General features: G+C 52.4%; 1 protein-coding gene across 1 annotated transcript in view; it reads right to left on the bottom strand.

Annotated features, from left to right (window-relative positions):
- LOC133362880 (cyclic AMP-dependent transcription factor ATF-6 beta-like) overlaps positions 1-15,149 on the bottom strand; it is a 43,458-nt gene extending 28,309 nt beyond the window's left edge. Inside the window, exons 1-6 of the mRNA XM_061581821.1 lie at positions 14,900-15,149; positions 9,591-9,673; positions 7,574-7,670; positions 5,117-5,214; positions 3,823-3,979; positions 1-205 (exon numbers count right to left, since the gene is read on the bottom strand). The exon at positions 1-205 is cut by the window's left edge and continues 17 nt beyond it. Coding sequence (XP_061437805.1) covers positions 1-205; positions 3,823-3,979; positions 5,117-5,214; positions 7,574-7,670; positions 9,591-9,673; positions 14,900-14,945 — 686 coding nt within the window. The 5' untranslated portion in view covers positions 14,946-15,149. The remainder of the gene's footprint in view (positions 206-3,822; positions 3,980-5,116; positions 5,215-7,573; positions 7,671-9,590; positions 9,674-14,899) is intronic.
- Between the last annotated feature and the right edge of the window lie 5,633 nt (positions 15,150-20,782).

Genomic DNA, 20,782 nt, shown 5'->3' on the forward strand with positions numbered 1-20,782 from the left:
GTAGCGGCGGTGCCGTGGGTGGCGGTGCAGCGTGGGCCGGCTGTCACCGGAGTGAGGAGGGGAACCCGCGTGAGCAGCACGGGCAGAGGTGGCACGGGGCCAGCCGGGCCAGCCGGGCCAGCCGGGCCAGCCGGGCCAGCCGGGCCAGCCGGGCCAGCCGGGCCAGCGCCAGACAGCCCCGGGCACCGTGGGAGAAGCAGGGGGCCTGGTGGAGGGTACGGCGGACAACCACTCCGCTGGTATACAACACAACCACAAACTTCTATACTACACAGCCACACACTTCTATACCACACAACCACACACTTCTATACCACACAACCACACACTTCTATACCACACAACCACACACTTCTATACCACACAACCACACACTTCTATACAACACAACCACACACTTCTATACCACACAACCACACCACACACTTCTATAACACACAGCCACACACTTCTATACCACACAACCACAAACTTCTATACTACACAACCACACCACACACTTCTATACCACACAACCACACACTTCTATACCACACAACCACACACTTCTATACCACACAACCACACACTTCTATACCACACAACCACACACTTCTATACCACACAACCACACACTTCTATACCACACAGCCACACACTTCTATACCACACAGCCACACACTTCTATACCACACAGCCACACACTTCTATACCACACAGCCGCACACTTCTATACCACACAGCCACACACTTCTATACCACACAACCGCACACTTCTATACCACACAGCCACACACTTCTATACCACACAACCACACACTTCTATACCACACAACCGCACACTTCTATACCACACAGCCACACACTTCTATACCACACAACCACACACTTCTATACCACACAACCACTCACTTCTATACCACACAGCCACACACTTCTATACCACACAGCCACACACTTCTATACCACACAACCACACACTTCTATACCACACAACCACACACTTCTATACCACACAACCACACACTTCTATACCACACAACCACACACTTCTATACCACACAACCGCACACTTCTATACCACACAACCACTCACTTCTATACCACACAGCCACACACTTCTATACCACACAACCGCACACTTCTATACCACACAACTACACACTTCTATACCACACAGCCACACACTTCTATACCACACAACCACACACTTCTATACCACACAGCCACACACTTCTATACCACACAACCACACACTTCTATACCACACAGCCACACACTTCTATACCACACAACCGCACACTTCTATACCACACAGCCACACACTTCTATACCACACAACCACACACTTCTATACCACACAGCCACACACTTCTATACCACACAGCCACACACTTCTATACCAGACAACCACACACTTCTATACCACACAACCACACACTTCTATACCACACAACCACACACTTCTATACCACACAACCACACACTTCTATACCACACACTTCTATACCACACAGCCGCACACTTCTATACCACACAGCCACACACTTCTATACCACACAGCCACACACTTCTATACCACACAGCCACACACTTCTATACCACACAGCCACACACTTCTATACCACACAGCCACACACTTCTATACCACACAGCCACACACTTCTATACCACACAGCCACACACTTCTATACCACACAACCACACACTTCTATACCACACAACCACACACTTCTATACCACACAACCACACACTTCTATACCACACAGCCACACACTTCTATACCACACCACACACTTCTATACCACACAACCAAACACTTCTATACCACACAACCAAACACTTCTATACCACACAACCACACACTTCTATACCACACAACCACACACTTCTATACCACACCACACACTTCTATACCACACAGCCACACACTTCTATACCACACAACCAAACACTTCTATACCACACAACCAAACACTTCTATACCACACAACCACACACTTCTATACCACACAGCCACACACTTCTATACCACACAACCACACACTTCTATACCACACAACCGCACACTTCTATACCACACAGCCACACACTTCTATACCACACAGCCACACACTTCTATACCACACAGCCACACACTTCTATACCACACAACCACACACTTCTATACCACACAGCCACACACTTCTATACCACACAACCACACACTTCTATACCACACAACCACACACATCTATACCACACAGCCACACACTTCTATACCACACAACCACACACTTCTATACCACACAACCACACACTTCTATACCACACAACCGCACACTTCTATACCACACAGCCACACACTTCTATACCACACAGCCACACACTTCTATACCACACAGCCACACACTTCTATACCACACAACCACACCACTTCTGTACCACACAACCACACACTTCTATACCACACAGCCACACATTTCTATACCACACAACCACACACTTCTATACCACACAACCACACACTTCTATACCACACAACCACACACTTCTATACCACACAACCACACCGCACACTTCTATACCACACAACCACACACTTCTATACCACACAACCGCACACTTCTATACCACACAGCCACATACTTCTATACCACACAACCGCACACTTCTATACCACACAGCCGCACACTTCTATACCACACAGCCACACCACTTCTATACCACACAGCCACACACTTCTATACCACACAACCACACACTTCTATACCACACAACCACACCACTTCTATACCACACAACCACACACTTCTATACCACACAACCACACACTTCTATACCACACAGCCACATACTTCTATACCACACAACCGCACACTTCTATACCACACAGCCGCACACTTCTATACCACACAGCCACACACTTCTATACCACACAGCCACACACTTCTATACCACACAACCACACACTTCTATACCACACAACCACACCACTTCTATACCACACAACCACACACTTCTATACCACACAGCCGCACACTTCTATACCACACAACCACACACTTCTATACCACACAACCACACACTTCTATACCACACAGCCACACACTTCTATACCACACAACCACACACTTCTATACCACACAGCCACACACTTCTATACCACACAACTACACACTTCTATACCACACAGCCACACACTTCTATACCACACAACCACACACTTCTATACCACACAGCCACACACTTCTATACCACACAACCACACACTTCTATACCACACAGCCACACACTTCTATACCACACAACTACACACTTCTATACCACACAGCCACACACTTCTATACCACACAACCACACACTTCTATACCACACAGCCACACACTTCTATACCACACAACCACACACTTCTATACCACACAACCACACACTTCTATACCACACAGCCACACACTTCTATACCACACAACCACACACTTCTATACCACACAGCCACACACTTCTATACCACACAACCACACACTTCTATACCACACAGCCACACACTTCTATACCACACAACCACACACTTCTATACCACACAGCCACACACTTCTATACCACACAGCCACACACTTCTATACCACACAACCACACACTTCTATACCACACAACCACACACTTCTATACCACACAGCCACACACTTCTATACCACACAACCACACACTTCTATACCACACAGCCACACACTTCTATACCACACAACCACACACTTCTATACCACACAACCACACACTTCTATACCACACAACTACACACTTCTATACCACACAACCGCACCACACAACTCGTGGTGTCCGTGCAGTGCCGTGCCGCTCACCACCGGTGCGCGCGGCCGAACCACGCGGCTCCTCTGGCCGGAGTGCGGCGATTGCGGCGGCTGCTGAGCTGCCGGCAACGGTGGGGAGCGGGGACGGACACGGCACGTCACCCGGCAAGGTGGGCGGGGTGGGCGGGCCGCTCTCCCCCTTCACGTCCTGACGGTCACAGCACCGCGCGGCGCGTTCACGTGCTATATACACTACTATACACTACACTATATACTACTATACACTACACTACTATAACTATGCTACTATCACTACGCTACTATCACTACACGATACTCTCCACTACTATAAACTACACTACGCTACTATAACTACACTATATACTACTATACACTACATGATACACTACATTATACACGACTATACATTACACTATCCTCTATGCTATAAACTATGCTATACACCGCTATACACTACGCTTTACACTGCTATACACTACACTATACAATATACAATACACCATACACTCCTTCTGGCTAGCCATTAAACAAAGACGGCCGCCACATCGCGCACCTCCACATGCTCTGCTTCTGCGCCGTCTGGAATGATCTTGCATTCTGGTATTAGGAAGCCACTGGAGCTATGCTGCGCTTTTACATCATTTAGATTGACAAACTCGTTTATTTAGAACCGCTGCTGCTGCTTGTTGTTGTTGTGTTTAGTTTGTTGTCCCTCAATCTTGATTTGAAGCGTTCGTGACTGCAGGAATCCATAGTCTTTGGTTCTTTCGGTAAAGTCACGAAGGTAGAAAAAATAATAGATCACGACATTTCGATGGCACTGCAAGCAATCGTCATCAGGCGGCTGGCTCTGGTGCGAAAGAAGTTAAACGTACCGTATGTACGTACAGCCACGGAACGGTGAAGCACGCACGTGCGTGTGCGCCTGTGTGTGCGCGTGCGTGAGTGCGTGTGAGCGGGGGTGCGTGTGTGTGCGTTGAGTGTGTGTGTGAGTGGGGAGCGGTGGTGCAGCGATTAGCGTGCTTCGCTATGAACCCGGCGACCCGGGTTCGAGTTCGATTCCTGGTCACGGCCAAAACCGGTGACGATTATCTGGACTGGTCCTGGGCCTCCCCTAGGTCGACTCAGCCTCAGATTAGTACCTGGTGCGATGTGTAAACGTCGCCACTGGGGAGACAAAGGCAGCCGGGCATGGTGCTGGCAACCCACCCCCTTGTGTGCCACAGTTTCCGGCCTTCATAGGCGCTGCTACTCGCTAACAGCGCTTTCCCCGACGATTTGTTGAGGCTACATGGGGGACGTTTGTCTTTGTGCAAGCTCTCACCTCAGGCCCCAGAGGGCCAATGGAGGCCGGGGAGCCCAGGCAGCGCGAGTCCGGCGAGGATGCCACCGGTTCCTCCTTCTCCTCCTTCACCTCCGTGTCTGTGAGCGGTAAAGGCGCAGCCCCTGCAACTGCTCGCTCACAGCTCCTGCAACTACTGGCAGGCAGAAGAGGCTCCCCTACAAGAGGCTCCCCTACAAGAGGCCCCCCTACAAGAGGCTCCCCTACAAGAGGCTCCCCTACAAGAGGCTCCCCTACAAGAGGCCCCCCTACAAGAGGCTCCCCTACAAGAGGCTCCCCTACAAGAGACTCCCCTACAGGAGGCTCCCCTACAAGAGACTCCCCTACAAGAGGCTCCCCTACAAGAGGCCCCCCTACAAGAGGCTCCCCTACAAGAGGCTCCCCTACAAGAGGCTCCCCTACAAGAGGCCCCCCTACAAGAGGCTCCCCTACAAGAGGCTCCCCTACAAGAGACTCCCCTACAGGAGGCTCCCCTACAAGAGACTCCCCTACAGGAGGCTCCCCTACAAGAGGCTCCCCTACAAGAGACTCCCCTACAAGAGACTCCCCTACAGGAGGCCCCCCTACAAGAGACTCCCCTACAGGAGGCCCCCCTACAAGAGACTCCCCTACAAGAGGCTCCCCTACAAGAGGCTCCCCTACAAGAGACTCCCCTACAGGAGGCCCCCCTACAAGAGGCTCCCCTACAAGAGGCTCCCCTACAAGAGACTCCCCTACAAGAGGCTCCCCTACAAGAGGCTCCCCTACAAGAAGCTCCCCTACAAGAGACTCCCCTACAAGAGACTCCCCTACAAGAGGCTCCCCTACAAGAGACTCCCCTACAAGAGGCTCCCCTACAAGAGACTCCCCTACAAGAGACTCCCCTACAAGAGGCTCCCCTACAAGAGGCTCCCCTACAAGAGGCCACCCTACAAGAGGCCCCCCTACAAGAGGCTCCCCTACAAGAGACTCCCCTACAAGAGACTCCCCTACAAGAGGCTCCCCTACAAGAAGAACCCCTACAAGAGGCCCCCCTACAAGAGGCTCCCCTACAAGAAGAACCCCTACAAGAGGCCCCCCTACAAGAGGCTCCCCTATAAGAGGCCCCCCTACAAGAGGCTCCCCTACAAGAGGCTCCCCTACAAGAGGCTCCCCTACAAGAGACTCCCCTACAAGAGGCTCCCCTACAAGAAGCTCCCCTACAAGAGGCTCCCCTACAAGAGGCTCCCCTACAAGAGGCTCCCCTACAAGAGGCTCCCCTACAAGAGGCTCCCCTACAAGAGGCTCCCCTACAAGAGGCTCCCCTACAAGAGGCTCCCCTACAAGAGGCTCCCCTACAAGAGGCTCCCCTACAAGAGGCTCCCCTACAAGAGGCTCCCCTACAAGAGGCTCCCCTACAAGAGGCTCCCCTACAAGAAGCTCCCCTACAAGAGACTCCCCTACAAGAGGCTCCCCTACAAGAGGCTCCCCTACAAGAGGCTCCTCTACAAGAAGCTCCCCTACAAGAGACTCCCCTACAAGAGACTCCCCTACAAGAGGCTCCCCTACAAGAGGCTCCCCTACAAGAGACTCTCCTACAGGAGGCCCCCCTACAAGAGACTCCCCTACAAGAGGCTCCCCTACAAGAGACTCCCCTACAGGAGGCCCCCCTACAAGAGACTCCCCTACAAGAGGCTCCCCTACAAGAGACTCCCCTACAAGAGGCTCCCCTACAAGAGGCTCCCCTACAAGAGGCTCCCCTACAAGAGACTCCCCTACAAGAGACTCCCCTACAAGAGACTCCCCTACAATAGGCTCCCCTACAAGAAGCTCCCCTACAAGAGACTCCCCTACAAGAGGCTCCCCTACAAGAGGCTCCCCTACAAGAGACTCCCCTACAAGAGACTCCCCTACAAGAGACTCCCCTACAAGAGGCTCCCCTACAAGAGGGCCCCTTACAATAGGCCCCCCTACAAGAGACTCCCCTACAAGAGACTCCCCTACAAGAGACTCCCCTACAAGAGACTCCCCTACAAGAGACTCCCCTACAAGAGGCCCCCCTACAAGAGGCTCCCCTACAAGAAGCTCCCCTACAAGAGACTCCCCTACAAGAGGCTCCCCTACAAGAAGCTCCCCTACGAGAGACTCCCCTACAAGAGGCCCCCCTACAAGAGGCTCCCCTACAAGAGGCCCCCTACAAGAGGGCCCCTTACAATAGTCTCCCCTACAAGAGACTCCCCTACAAGAGACTCCCCTACAAGAGGCTCCCCTACAAGAGGCTCCCCTAGAGGCAGGCCTTGGGATCCCCTCTGGAGCATCCCCCCCTCCACTCTCGCATGCCTCCACCCCGCGTCACCCCCCCACCACATCACCCCCCCACCCCGCGTCACCCCCCCCCATCACTCTCCCTCCCACCGCGTCACCCCCCACCCTGCTACAAGAGGCACCTCCCTCTCCCCCCCGCCCCCCGCGTGCCCTCACCAGTGAAGATCTGCTTGTAGATGTCGCTCCACGGTTCTGCTACGTCGACAGCAGCAGCAGCCAGCGCCTCCATGTCCAGCTCCACGTCCTCCTCCAGCTGGCGGGGGGGGGGTGTGGGGGGGGTGGTGAGGGGGGTGTGTGGGGGGGTGGTGAGGGGGGGGTGTGGGGGGGGTGTGGGGGGGGTGTGGGGGGGGTGTGGGGGGGGGTGGTGAGGGGGGTGTGTGGGGGGGGTGGTGAGGGGGGGCGCGAGGGGACGACACGCGACACCACGGGACGGCCCGTGACACGCAAGCCCCGAGGTGCGTGAATGTTGGTGTCTCATTGTCCTTCGTGTCAACACCGATGATAGCGATAATTATCTGAACAAACGGCCCTGGTCCTCCCCTAGGTGGACTCAGCCTGAAATGAGTATCAGGATACAAAAGGCGGTCGGGAGTGGTGCTGGTCACCCACCCCGTCATGTGCCGTTCCAGCCTTGAAAGGCACTGCTGCTACTTGCTAACAGCCAAGGCCGTAATTATAATATGTGTATTGGGGGGGACACATCCTCCCCAATATTCAAATATGCTCAAAATGCCCCCCCCAATATATTACTAGAAAAACAATAGCGATGCTATGCAAATAAAAACAACAATTTGCTAAACCTCGGCCACAATATCTGGACTTGTCTTCGTTTTAATTATATGATTGTGGTTATGGTTGTACTTTATTAATCCCTAATCTCTGTAAAAACAGAGCAATGTAATACAATACACTATTATACATTATTATAAAAAAAAATGTCAAAGTCCTTCCCATGTGTTAGTGAATTTTTTAATATTTTAGGCAGGAAATTCGTTTTCAAATTTAGATATTTTTCTGGGTTGGGACCGCCAGACACCCTGGAAGATTTGGTCCCCCGCAATGTTGACTCCATGGCTACGGCCTTGCTAACAGCACTTGCCCCTACGGTCTATTAAGGCTACAAAGTGGGGAGGAAATCTTCGTCTTTGTGTTGTGTGTCTATGGGGAGCGGCGGCGCAGCAGTTAGCGCGCCGCGCCACTAAAGTTAAATTTTCGCTCACGTCTACCGACACCGAGGTTGACTCAGCCTCAAGTTATGAATTGGTGTGGTGAGAATCGCCAATGGGGATACAAAGGAGGCCGGGAGCAGTCCTGGCCGCACCACGCCCCTCGTGTGCGCCACAGTGCCGGCCTTCGTAGACGCTGCTGCTACTCGCTCACAGCCCGTGCCCCAACGGCCTACCTGGGGGACCTTTGTCTGTGCGAGAAGCGGAAGGGGGGTCTATGCAAGATGCGACTGTGGGCCGCCCTCCTTTCTCCCAACTCACTGTGACTGAAGTGGCTACGGCGGAGGGATGTTTAACTCCGCATGCACAGTGATGTACGCAGGCTTTAACTGCTCAGATTTTAGTTCAGTTGCGCCGTGTGTTGGAGTTCAGAGGGAGATGGCTCTCACCGCGGACGACGGTATTCATAACACACGAAGTTTAAGGTGACAATTCTCACAATCAACGTGTCCTGCGTCTTGCTGTCATGCGCACGTCAGCCGGCAACAACATCCCGGTGCTGCTGTTCAGGAACAAGCAGTGGTGGCGGCAGCAGCGGCAGTAGCGGCTGTTGCAGTCACGAAAGCTTTAAATCAAAAATGTTGGAATTTATTTTTGTCTTCACATTGGTTGTTACTTGTCTATTATATCTGCTTCATATGGGGGCTCCACACCCCCCTTGTGGCCGACGAGGCATACCTATGGGGCAAACACACCCACCCCCGCCAGAGTCGCGCCCCTGCGTGCGAGCGAACGAGTGAACGAGTGAGAGATCGAGTGCATGAGCGAGCGATCGAGTGCATGAGCGAGCGATCGAGTGAACGAGTGAGAGATCGAGTGCATGAGCGAGCGATCGAGTGCATGAGCGAGCGATCGAGTGCATGAGCGAGCGATCGAGTGCATGAGCGAGCGATCGAGTGAACGAGTGAGAGATCGAGTGCATGAGCGAGCGATCGAGGTCCACGCACCTCCATGTCCCTCTTGAGCGCGCGGAAAATGTCGTTGAGTTCGTTGAGATCCATCTCCTCCTCCAGATCGAAGTTCCCCATCTCTACATAGAGAGACACAGATGCACCCGGGTAGCCTTTAACACAGACTGTTGGGGCAGTGCTGTTTACGTGCACACACACACACAACAGCAGCAACCACCTATCACCAAGTGGCACTGACAGAGGTTCAGATGGTACCGCTCCAGCTCCTCACAGCGGAGTGGCAGCCTCTCATCCTGTGAGCGAGCATTCAAACATTCCACGTGGCCACCCGCAGTAGTTTCCTGTTTATACATTGCACCAGATTCTCATTTGAGGCTGAGTCAACCTACTGGAGGCCCAGGATCGGTTCAGATAATCGTTACTGGTGTTGGTGGCTGTGAGCGGGAATTGAACTTGGGTCGCTTGGTTCGTAGAGCAGCATGCTAACCGCTGCGCCACCGCTCCCCATCTGGACACTCACTCAGTGAAATCCTGGCACCACATCTGTGTGAGTCTATGGGTCTCTGTGTGATGCTAGGGTCTCTGTGTGAGTCTATGGGTCTCTGTGTGAGTCTATGGGTCTCTGTGTGATGCTAGGGTCTCTGTGTGAGTCTATGGGTCTCTGCTTGAGTCTATGGGTCTCTGCGTGAGTCTATGGGTCTCTGTGTGAGTCTCTGGGTCTCTGCTTGAGTCTATGGGTCTCTGCTTGAGTCTGGGTCTCTGCGTGAGTCTATGGGTCTCTGCGTGAGTCTATGGGTCTCTGCTTGAGTCTATGGGTCTCTGTGTGAGTCTCTGGGTCTCTGTGTGAGTCTATGGGTCTCTGTGTGAGTCTATGGGTCTCTGTGTGATGCTAGGGTCTCTGTGTGAGTCTATGGGTCTCTGCGTGAGTCTATGGGTCTCTGTGTGAGTCTATGGGTCTCTGCTTGAGTCTATGGGTCTCTGCGTGAGTCTATGGGTCTCTGTGTGAGTCTATGGGTCTCTGCGTGAGTCTATGGGTCTCTGTGTGATGCTAGGGTCTCTGTGTGAGTCTATGGGTCGCTGCTTGAGTCTATGGGTCTCTGCGTGAGTCTATGGGTCTCTGTGTGAGTCTCTGGGTCTCTGCTTGAGTCTATGGGTCTCTGCTTGAGTCTATGGGTCTCTGCGTGAGTCTATGGGTCTCTGCGTGAGTCTATGGGTCTCTGCTTGAGTCTATGGGTCTCTGTGTGAGTCTCTGGGTCTCTGTGTGAGTCTATGGGTCTCTGCGTGAGTCTATGGGTCTCTGTGTGATGCTAGGGTCTCTGTGTGAGTCTCTGGGTCTCTGCGTGAGTCTATGGGTCTCTGCGTGAGTCTATGGGTCTCTGTGTAGGTCTATGCGTGTCTGTGTGGGTATCTGGGTCTCTGTGTGAGTATCTGGGTCTCCGTGTGAGTTTATGGGTCTCTGCGTGAGTCTATGGGTCTCTGTGTGAGTCTATGGGTCTCCGTGTGAGTTTATGGGTCTCTGTGTGAGTCTATGGGTCTCTGCGTGAGTCTATGGGTCTCCGTGTGAGTTTATGGGTCTCTGTGTGAGTCTATGGGTCTCTGCGTGAGTCTATGGGTCTCTGTGTGGGTCTATGCGTGTCTGTGTGAGTATCTGGGTCTCTGTGTGAGTCGACAGCCAGGCCACGTGTCTGTCCTGAGGCCCATCACCACCGTCAGGCTCGAGATGCAAATCACCGGGGTCTCGGAATCCCCAGAGGAAGTTTGATGTGAAGGCAGCTGTAGTGGTCACATGGGGGAGAGGGGGGGACGAGGGGATGTCGGGGTGTAGCACGTGACCCCACGGACAACACAGCACCACCACCACCGCTACTACAAAGACAAAGATCCCCCGTGTAATCTTTACAGATTGTTGGGGCAAGTGCTGTTAGCGAGCACCTATGAAGGCCGACACGGCACACGAGGGGGTGGGTGGCCAACACCACTTCCGACCGCCTTTGTCTCCCCAGCGGCGATGTTTACACATCGCACCAGGTACTCATTTGAGGCTGAGTCTACCTAGGGGAGGCCCAGGGCCGGTTCAGATAATCACTATTACTGGTGTTGGCCGTGAGCGGGAATCGAACCCGGGTCGCCAGGTTCGTAGTACAGTGCTCATCGCTACACTACCGCTCCCCACACAACACCACCACTACCACAACCATCACCCCTAACGCCACTACCACAACCATCACCACTACCACAACCATCACCCCTAACGCCACTACCACAACCATCACCACTACCACAACCATCACCCCTAACGCCACTACCACAACCATCACCACTACCACAACCATCACCCCTAACGCCACTACCACTACCACAACCATCACCACAACCATCACCCCTAACGCCATTACCACAACCATCACCACTACCACAACCATCACCCCCTAACGCCACTACCACAACCATCACCCCCTAACGTCACTACCACAACCATCACCACTACCACTACCATCACCATCACCACTACCACCACGACCACAACCATCACCCCTAACGCCACGACCACAACCATCACCCCCTAACGCCACTACCACAACCATCACCACTACCACAACCATCACCACTACCACCACAACCATCCCCCCTAACGCCACTACCAGAACCATCACAGCCACCACCACTACCACAACCACCACTACCACAACCATCACCACTACCACCACTACCACAACCATCACCACAACCATCCCCCCTAACGTCACTACCGCAACCATCACAGCCACCACCACTACCACAACCATCACCACTACCACAACCATCACCACTACCACAAACATCACCACTACCATCACCACTACCACCACTACCACAACCATCACCACTACCACCACTACCACAACCATCACCACTACCACAACCATCACCACTACCACAACCATCACCACTACCACAACCATCACCACTACCACCACTACCACAACAATCACAGCCACCACTACCCCGAACAGCTCATCTCAGGTAACACTGTACAGTAGTTACCCCTGTGTGTGTGTGGTTACCCTGTGTGTGTGGTTACCCTGTGTGTGTGGTTACCTTGTGTCTGTGGTTACCCCTGTGTGTCTGTGGTTACCCCTGTGTTTGTGTGTGGTTACCCCTGTGGGGTGTGTGGTTACCCCGTGGGGTGTGTGGTTACCCCTGTATGTGTGTGGTTACCCCTGTGTTTGTGTGTGGTTACCCCTGTGTGTGGTAACCCCTGTGGGGTGTGTGGTTACCCTGTGTGTGTAGTTATCCTGTGTGGTGTGTGGTTACCCCGTGGGGTGTGTGGTTACCCCTGTATGTGTGTGGTTACCCCTGTATGTGTGTAGTTACCCTGTGTGTGGTAACCCCTGTGGGGTGTGTGGTTACCCTGTGTGTGTGGTTACCCTGTGTGTGTAGTTACCCTGTGTGGTGTGTGGTTACCCCTGTGGGGTGTGTGGTTACCCTGTGTGTGTGTGGTTACCCTGTGTGTGTGGTTACCCCTGTGGGGTGTGTGGTTACCCTGTGTGTGTGTGGTTACCATGTGTGTGGTTACCCTGTGTGTGTGGTTACCCTGTGTGTGGTTACCATGTGTGTGGTTACCCTGTGTGTGTGGTTAACCGTGTGTGGTTACCCTGTGTGTGGTTACCCTGTGTGTGTGTGGTTACCCCTGTGTGTGTGGTTACCCTGTGTGTGTGGTTACCCCTGTATGTGTGGTTACCCCTGTGTGTGGTTACCCTGTGTGTGTGGTTACCCCTGTGTGTGTGGTTACCCTGTGTGTGTATAGTTACCCTGTTTGTGGTTACCCCTGTGGGGTGTGTGGTTACCCTGTGTGTGTGTGGTTACCCTGTGTGTGTGGTTACCCTGTGTGTGGTTACCATGTGTGTGGTTACCCTGTGTGTGTGGTTAACCGTGTGTGGTTACCCTGTGTGCGGTTACCCTGTGTGTGTGTGGTTACCCCTGTGTGTGTGTGGTTACCCTGTGTGTGTGGTTACCCCTGTATGTGTGGTTACCCCTGTGTGTGGTTACCCTGTGTGTGTGGTTACCCTGTGTGTGTGGTTACCCCTGTGTGTGTGGTTACCCTGTGTGTGTATAGTTACCCTGTTTGTGGTTACCCCTGTGGGGTGTGTGGTTACCCTGTGTGTGTGTGGTTACCCCTGTGTGTGTGGTTACCCTGTGTGTGTATAGTTACCCTGTTTGTGGTTACCCCTGTGGGGTGTGTGGTTACCCTGTGTGTGTGTGGTTACCCTGTGTGTGTGGTTACCCCTGTATGTGTGGTTACCCCTGTGTGTGTGTGTGGTTACCCCTGTGTGTGTGTGTGGTTACCCCTGTGTGTGTGGTTACCCTGTGTGTGTGGTTACCCTGTGTGTGTGGTTACCCCTGTGTGTGTGGTTACCCGTGTGTGTGTGGTTACCCCTGTGTGTGTGTGGTTACCCCTGTGTGTGTGTTTACCCCTGTGTGTGTGGTTACCCCTGTGTGTGTGTGGTTACCCCTGTGTGTGTGGTTACCCGTGTGTGTGTGGTTACCCCTGTGTGTGTGTGGTTACCCCTGTGTGTGTGTGGTTACCCCTGTGTGTGTGTGGTTACCCCTGTGTGTGTGGTTACCCGTGTGTGTGTGGTTACCCTGCGTGTGTGTGGTTACCCGTGTGTGTGGTTACCCTGCGTGTGTGTGGTTACCCTGCGTGTGTGGTTACCCTGTGTGTGTGGTTACCCCTGTGTGTGTGGTTACCCGTGTGTGTGTGGTTACCTCTGTGTGTGTGGTTACCCCTGTGTGTGTGTGGTTACCTCTGTGTGTGTGGTTACCTCTGTGTGTGTGGTTACCTCTGTGTGTGTGTGGTTACCCGTGTGTGTGTGGTTACCCGTGTGTGTGTGGTTACCCTGCGTGTGTGTGGTTACCCTGCGTGTGTGTGGTTACCCTGCGTGTGTGTGGTTACCCTGCGTGTGTGTGGTTACCCTGTGTGTGTGGTTACCCCTGTGTGTGTGGTTACCCCTGTGTGTGTGTGGTTACCCCTGTGTGTGTGTGTGGTTACCCCTGTGTGTGTGTGGTTACCCGTGTGTGTGGTTACCCTGTGTGTGTGTGGTTACCCTGCGTGTGTGTGGTTACCCGTGTGTGTGTGGTTACCCTGTGTGTGTGGTTACCCTGTGTGTGTGTGGTTACCCTGCGTGTGTGTGGTTACCCGTGTGTGTGTGGTTACCCTGTGTGTGTGTGGTTACCCTGCGTGTGTGTGGTTACCCCTGCGTGTGTGTGGTTACCCTGTGTGTGTGGTTACCCTGTGTGTGTGTGGTTACCCTGCGTGTGTGTGGTTACCCGTGTGTGTGTGGTTACCCGTGTGTGTGTGTGGTTACCCCAGTCGTCCACACCCAGGTGGTTGGGGGCTAAGAACGACTCCATGGCTGGAGCCGGCCAGTCCAGAGGGTGACGAGGAGCAGAGGGCGAGTGAATGAGTGACGAGGCGAGCGAGTGAATGAGTGACGAGGAGCAGAGGGCGAGTGAATGAGTGACGAGGCGAGCGAGTGAATGAGTGACGAGGCGAGCGAGTGAATGAGTGACGAGGCGAGCGAGTGAATGAGTGACGAGGCGAGCGAGTGAATGAGTGACGAGGAGCAGAGGGCGAGTGAATGAGTGACGAGGCGAGCGAGTGAATGAGTGACGAGGCGAGCGAGTGAATGAGTGACGAGGAGCAGAGGGCGAGTGAATGAGTGACGAGGCGAGCGAGTGAATGAGTGACGAGGCGAGCGAGTGAATGAGTGACGAGGAGCAGAGGGCGAGTGAATGAGTGACGAGGCGAGCGAGTGAATGAGTGACGAGGAGCAGAGGGCGAGTGAATGAGTGACGAGGCGAGCGAGTGAATGAGTGACGAGGCGAGCGAGTGAATGAGTGAAGGAGGGAGGCGAACGAGCGAGTGAATGAGTGAAGAAGGAGGCGAGCGAGCGAGTGAATGAGTGAAGAAGGAGTGAGGCGAGCGAGTGAATGAGTGAAGAGGGAGGCGAGCGAGCGAGTGAGGCGGCGCTAGGGACACGTCAGTGCCGTGCGGCCACCGCTTCCGGGTCGTGACGTCACGCGGTCGAGCCGGAAATAGAGCGCGAGCACGTGACCCGCACATCAACAACAACCGCCATTCGCCACTGGCGGTGACGTCACCACGACGCTTGTGCCAGGCTAAGTGCACGTTGAGGCTGCCACGTGAAGTGTCGAACGCCCGCTCGCAGGAGGTCACGGGGCAGACCCAGCAGGTGCCACGGGTCGACTGACTGAGATGACCGAGATGACTGGCTGATGCACCACCTGTGCCCCCTACTGTGCCAACTTGCTGTGCTTTAGCCACCCGGCGCTCCGCTCGTTGTTGTGAGCGTCGCTCCTCCGCCCTCCGTTGTTGTTGGAGGGCGACTGCCTCCAACTGCCCAGTAGCGTCCTTCACGAGCCTCCCCCACAGAGGCCGATCTTGACACCGCTGGTACCAGTCATCGGCAAGTCCACTCAGCTCCACGTCCTCCTGTACCACATCACTCCATCTCTTCTCTAGCCCGTGCCGTGCCCTTTTAGCCCCCTCGATCCGGCCGAACAAAAGCTGTTTAGGCATGCGGTGGCTGGGCAAGCGGGCTACATGACCCAGCCAACGCAGCCTTGCCTGCCGGAGGAGCTCACTGATGGGACTTTGCCCAGATCTTTCAAGGATTTGTGAGCTCCTCACACAATCCAGCCTGGTTAAACCCAGGATGGATCGTAGGCAGGCCAGCCTAAATGTTTCCAACTGGCGAAGATGTTCCATTAGGGGTGTCCACGTTTCGCAAGCGTAGAGAAGGGAGGGAATGACCGTGGCCGAGAAGACCTGAAGCTTCGTGCGGAGCGACAGACCAGGTAGCTTCCACACAGCGTTACGCAACCGATGAAACGATATTGCCGCTCGACTGATTCGGAGTGAGACCTCTGGTGTTAAACTGGAGCCAGGTATGGGAAACTCCACTCTCTCCATCACCGATTGGGAGTTGTGGGGGTGGAGCATCCGATGGTACAAAATACCCAGGCAGGTGCTTGGTTTTGGTGGGGCTGATGGTAAGGCCCCACCTTTTAGTGGCACGCTCCAGTCTCAGCAGCAGCGTCTCCAACTCCTCCTTTGAATGAGCAGCTATTACCAAATCATCGGCATACATAACGTTGTTGACCAATAGGGAGCCATCCCTTTATCGCACCCGGGCATCGATCAGCCTCCCATTATATCTATGTAGAGGTGTTACAGGAGGGCGAACAAACACACCAGGAGTGGTTATGCCCGCACGCGGAATGGTACTTACATCCACGTCCGCATCGTTTAGCCCTGGGGGGCTGAAACGACGCTGTGACCCCCCACGGCCCCACCCCTCGGGGGGGGGGGGAGTTGCGATATAAGGCGTCGAGCCGGTGGGCTCGGGGTTCAGTGTTCAGCTTAAACCAGTGAAGCAAGAAGACCGGCTAGATAGGCCCTGGGACTCCCCTGGATCGCCGTCCTTCTAAGGACCGACCAGGGCAAGCCAGCGGCGTGGCCCCGAGAGCCCAGAGCCGATGCTCTTGTAAGAGCCGGTCTGGGGACTCAGGGTGCCGTGATCCCAGCTTGGCTAGAGCTGGATCAGCTAGCCTCCCCTAGCTCTGTAGTGGAGGACCTGGGAGTAGGCTAGCCGGGACAGAGATTGTGGGACCTCCCTGTTATACGGGTGAAGGGGCCGATACCCCTTCGAGTGTTGTATACCTTGGCCTGTATAGAGTGGAACGGTTAATAAATAAGTGTGCCTCCGACTACGTCGTCCACGTCTCTCTTGAACCTACTACATCTACACTGGTACACACATACACACACACATACACACACATACACACACACATACACACACATACACACATACACACAAAGACAAAAATCCCCTGTGTAGCGAGCCCCTATGAAGGTCGGCACGGCACACGAGGGTGTGGGTGGCCAGCACCACGCCCGGCCGCCTTTGTCTCTAGTTGCGATGTTTACTACACACCACACCAGGTACTCATTTGAGGCTGAGTCGACCTAGGGGAGGCCCAGGACTGGTTCAAATAATCGTCACCAATTGGCCGTGAACAACAACACATACACAACACCAACAGATACATAACAACACAACACATACACAACGACAACACAACACATACACAACACCAACAGATACACAACAGCACATACACAACACCAACAGATACACAACAACACACACCAACACATACACAACACCAACAGATACACAACAACACATACACAACAACACACACCAACACATACACAACAACACATACACAACAACACATACACAGAAACAACACATACACAACACCAACAGATACACAACAACACACACCAACACATACACAGCAACAACACATACCAACAGATACATAACAACACAACACATACACAACAACACACACCAACACATACACAGCAACAACACATACCAACAGATACACAACAACAACACATACTCTTTGGTTCTTTCGGTAAAGTCACATAGGTATAAAATAAAATTAATCAATCACAACAACACACCAACAGATACACAACAACAACACACACCAACACATACACAACAACATACACCAACACATACACAACACAACAACAAATACACAACAACGACACACACCAACACATACACAACAAGAACACACCAACACATACACAACAACGACACACGACACATACACAGCAACACACACCAACACATACACAGCAACAACACATACACAACACCAACAGATACATAACAACACACACCAACACATACACAGCAACACATACACAACAACACATACACAACACCAACAGATACATAACACATACACAACAACACACACCAACACATACACAGCAACAACACATACCAACAGATACACAACAACACAACACATACACAACAACACACACCAACACATACACAGCAACAACACATACCAACAGATACATAACAACACAACACATACACAACAACACACACCAACACATACACACCAACAACACATACACAACACCAACAGATACATAACAACACACACCAACACATACACAGCAACACATACACAACAACACATACACAACACCAACAGATACATAACAACACACACAACAACACACACCAACACATACACAGCAACAACACATACCAACAGATACACAACAACACAACACATACACAACAACACACACCAACACATACACAGCAACAACACATACACAACACCAACAGATACATAACAACACAACACATACACAACAACACATACACAACACCAACAGATACATAACAACACAACACATACACAACAACACACACCAACACATACACAACACATACACAACAACACACACCAACACATACACAGCAACAACACATACCAACAGACACATAACAACACAACACATACACAACAACACACACCAACACATACACAGCAACAACACATACCAACAGATACACAACAACAACACATACTCTTTGGTTCTTTCGGTAAAGTCACATAGGTATAAAATAAAATTAATCAATCACAACAACACACCAACAGATACACAACAACAACACACACCAACACATACACAACAACAGCATACACCAACACATACACAACACAACAACAAATACACAACAACGACACACACCAACACATACACAACAAGAACACACCAACACATACACAACAACGACACACGACACACAACAACAGATACACAACAACAACACACACCAACAGATCTATCCTGTCTGTGCCCCAATCGTCAGATCCAACTGACCACCAGGTGGTGATCAGTTGACAGCTCTTCCCCTCTCTTCACCTGAGTGTCCAGAACATGCGGCCTTAGGTCCGATGATACAACTATCAAGTCAATTATTGACCTTTGGCCCAAGGTTCTCTGGTACCAAGTACACTTATGAGCATCCTTGTGTTTGAATATGGTGTTTGTTATTGACATTCCAAGACTCGCGCATAATTCCAATGATATCTCACCATTCGGGTTCAGATCAGAGGGGGGGGGGGCATTCCTCCCAATCACGCATCTCCATGTATCTCCATCATTTCCCACGTGAGCATTGAAGTCGGTAGGCAGCAATCTTTCGAGAACCGCACCCGTCCCCAAGAAGGCGAAATACTCTGAACTGCTGTTTGGTGAAGACCCGATGTCTCATTGGGGCAACCCTCTCATCCACTGGCACAAACTCCAACTGAACAGCGCCAAGCCAGGTGCTTATGAGTATCCCCACACCTTGTCAGGGTTATTCTGGAATAGGAGAGAGACCACCCCCAATAGAGAAGGTTGGTTGCAGTGCCAATGCTGTGTGTGTAGGTGAGGCCCACGATATCTAGTCGATACCTTTCCACCAGCTCCGGCTCCTTCCCCCCCCCCAGTGACGTGACATTCCACGTCCCAATAGCTAGTGACCATTGCCCAGGTCCAGTCCGTCCGAGACCATCCCTCCCCCTGTCATACTGGCATTGCACCCGCCCCTCACCATTCACCCAAAGGATGGTGGGCCAACAGGACGGCGCTACATAGCCATTTCGGGCTGAGCTCGACCGGGTTACGTGGGTCACCCAGCCACCAGGTGCTTACCGGCGAACACCACCCCCAGGCCTGGCTCCAGGGGGTCTCTTTATATTTAAGAACCATTCATAAGGTGTTTTTGTTTGGACCGTTATTTGTCTGGAACCTCTCCCCAGACCTGTTTGCCAAAAGGAGAGCCTACCAGGAGTACAAGACGCCAGGCGACGTAGCTCTGAATGTCATTGGAACTCACAAACCTCACCACGATAAGGTTACGATCCTTCGGTATGGCCAGCACCAATCTTCTGCTTCAAAATATTTTTTTAAGGAACATTTATAATGTTAAGGGAGGAAACAAAGTTTTTCCAAAACGTTGGTGCTGCAATGGCAAAGGCTTTGTGTCACCTATTCCAATTCTTGTTCTTGGGATAGGTAAAAGGCAATTAGAGGCACGCCTTAGGTTTGTTAGATTTGATAATGGGGTTAATGAATCAGCTAAGTATAGCGCAGATTTGACAATAAGCACTTTATGGATGAACAGTGCCCAATGTAGATGCCTTCAAGTGATGAGAGATTGGATTTTAAGTAGAGGTCACAAGTAGAGGTCTGTTTCGTGATTCATTAGGAGCTTATCTGTAAGCAGCATAACCGTAGTCAAACAGTAGTAGAAAGATAGCTTCAATAATTTGCAGGT

Source organism: Lethenteron reissneri, unplaced genomic scaffold (genome assembly GCF_015708825.2).
Source record: "Lethenteron reissneri isolate LAM-NWPU_2019-01 unplaced genomic scaffold, ASM1570882v1 scaffold_1638, whole genome shotgun sequence".
NCBI lineage: Eukaryota > Metazoa > Chordata > Hyperoartia > Petromyzontiformes > Petromyzontidae > Lethenteron > Lethenteron reissneri.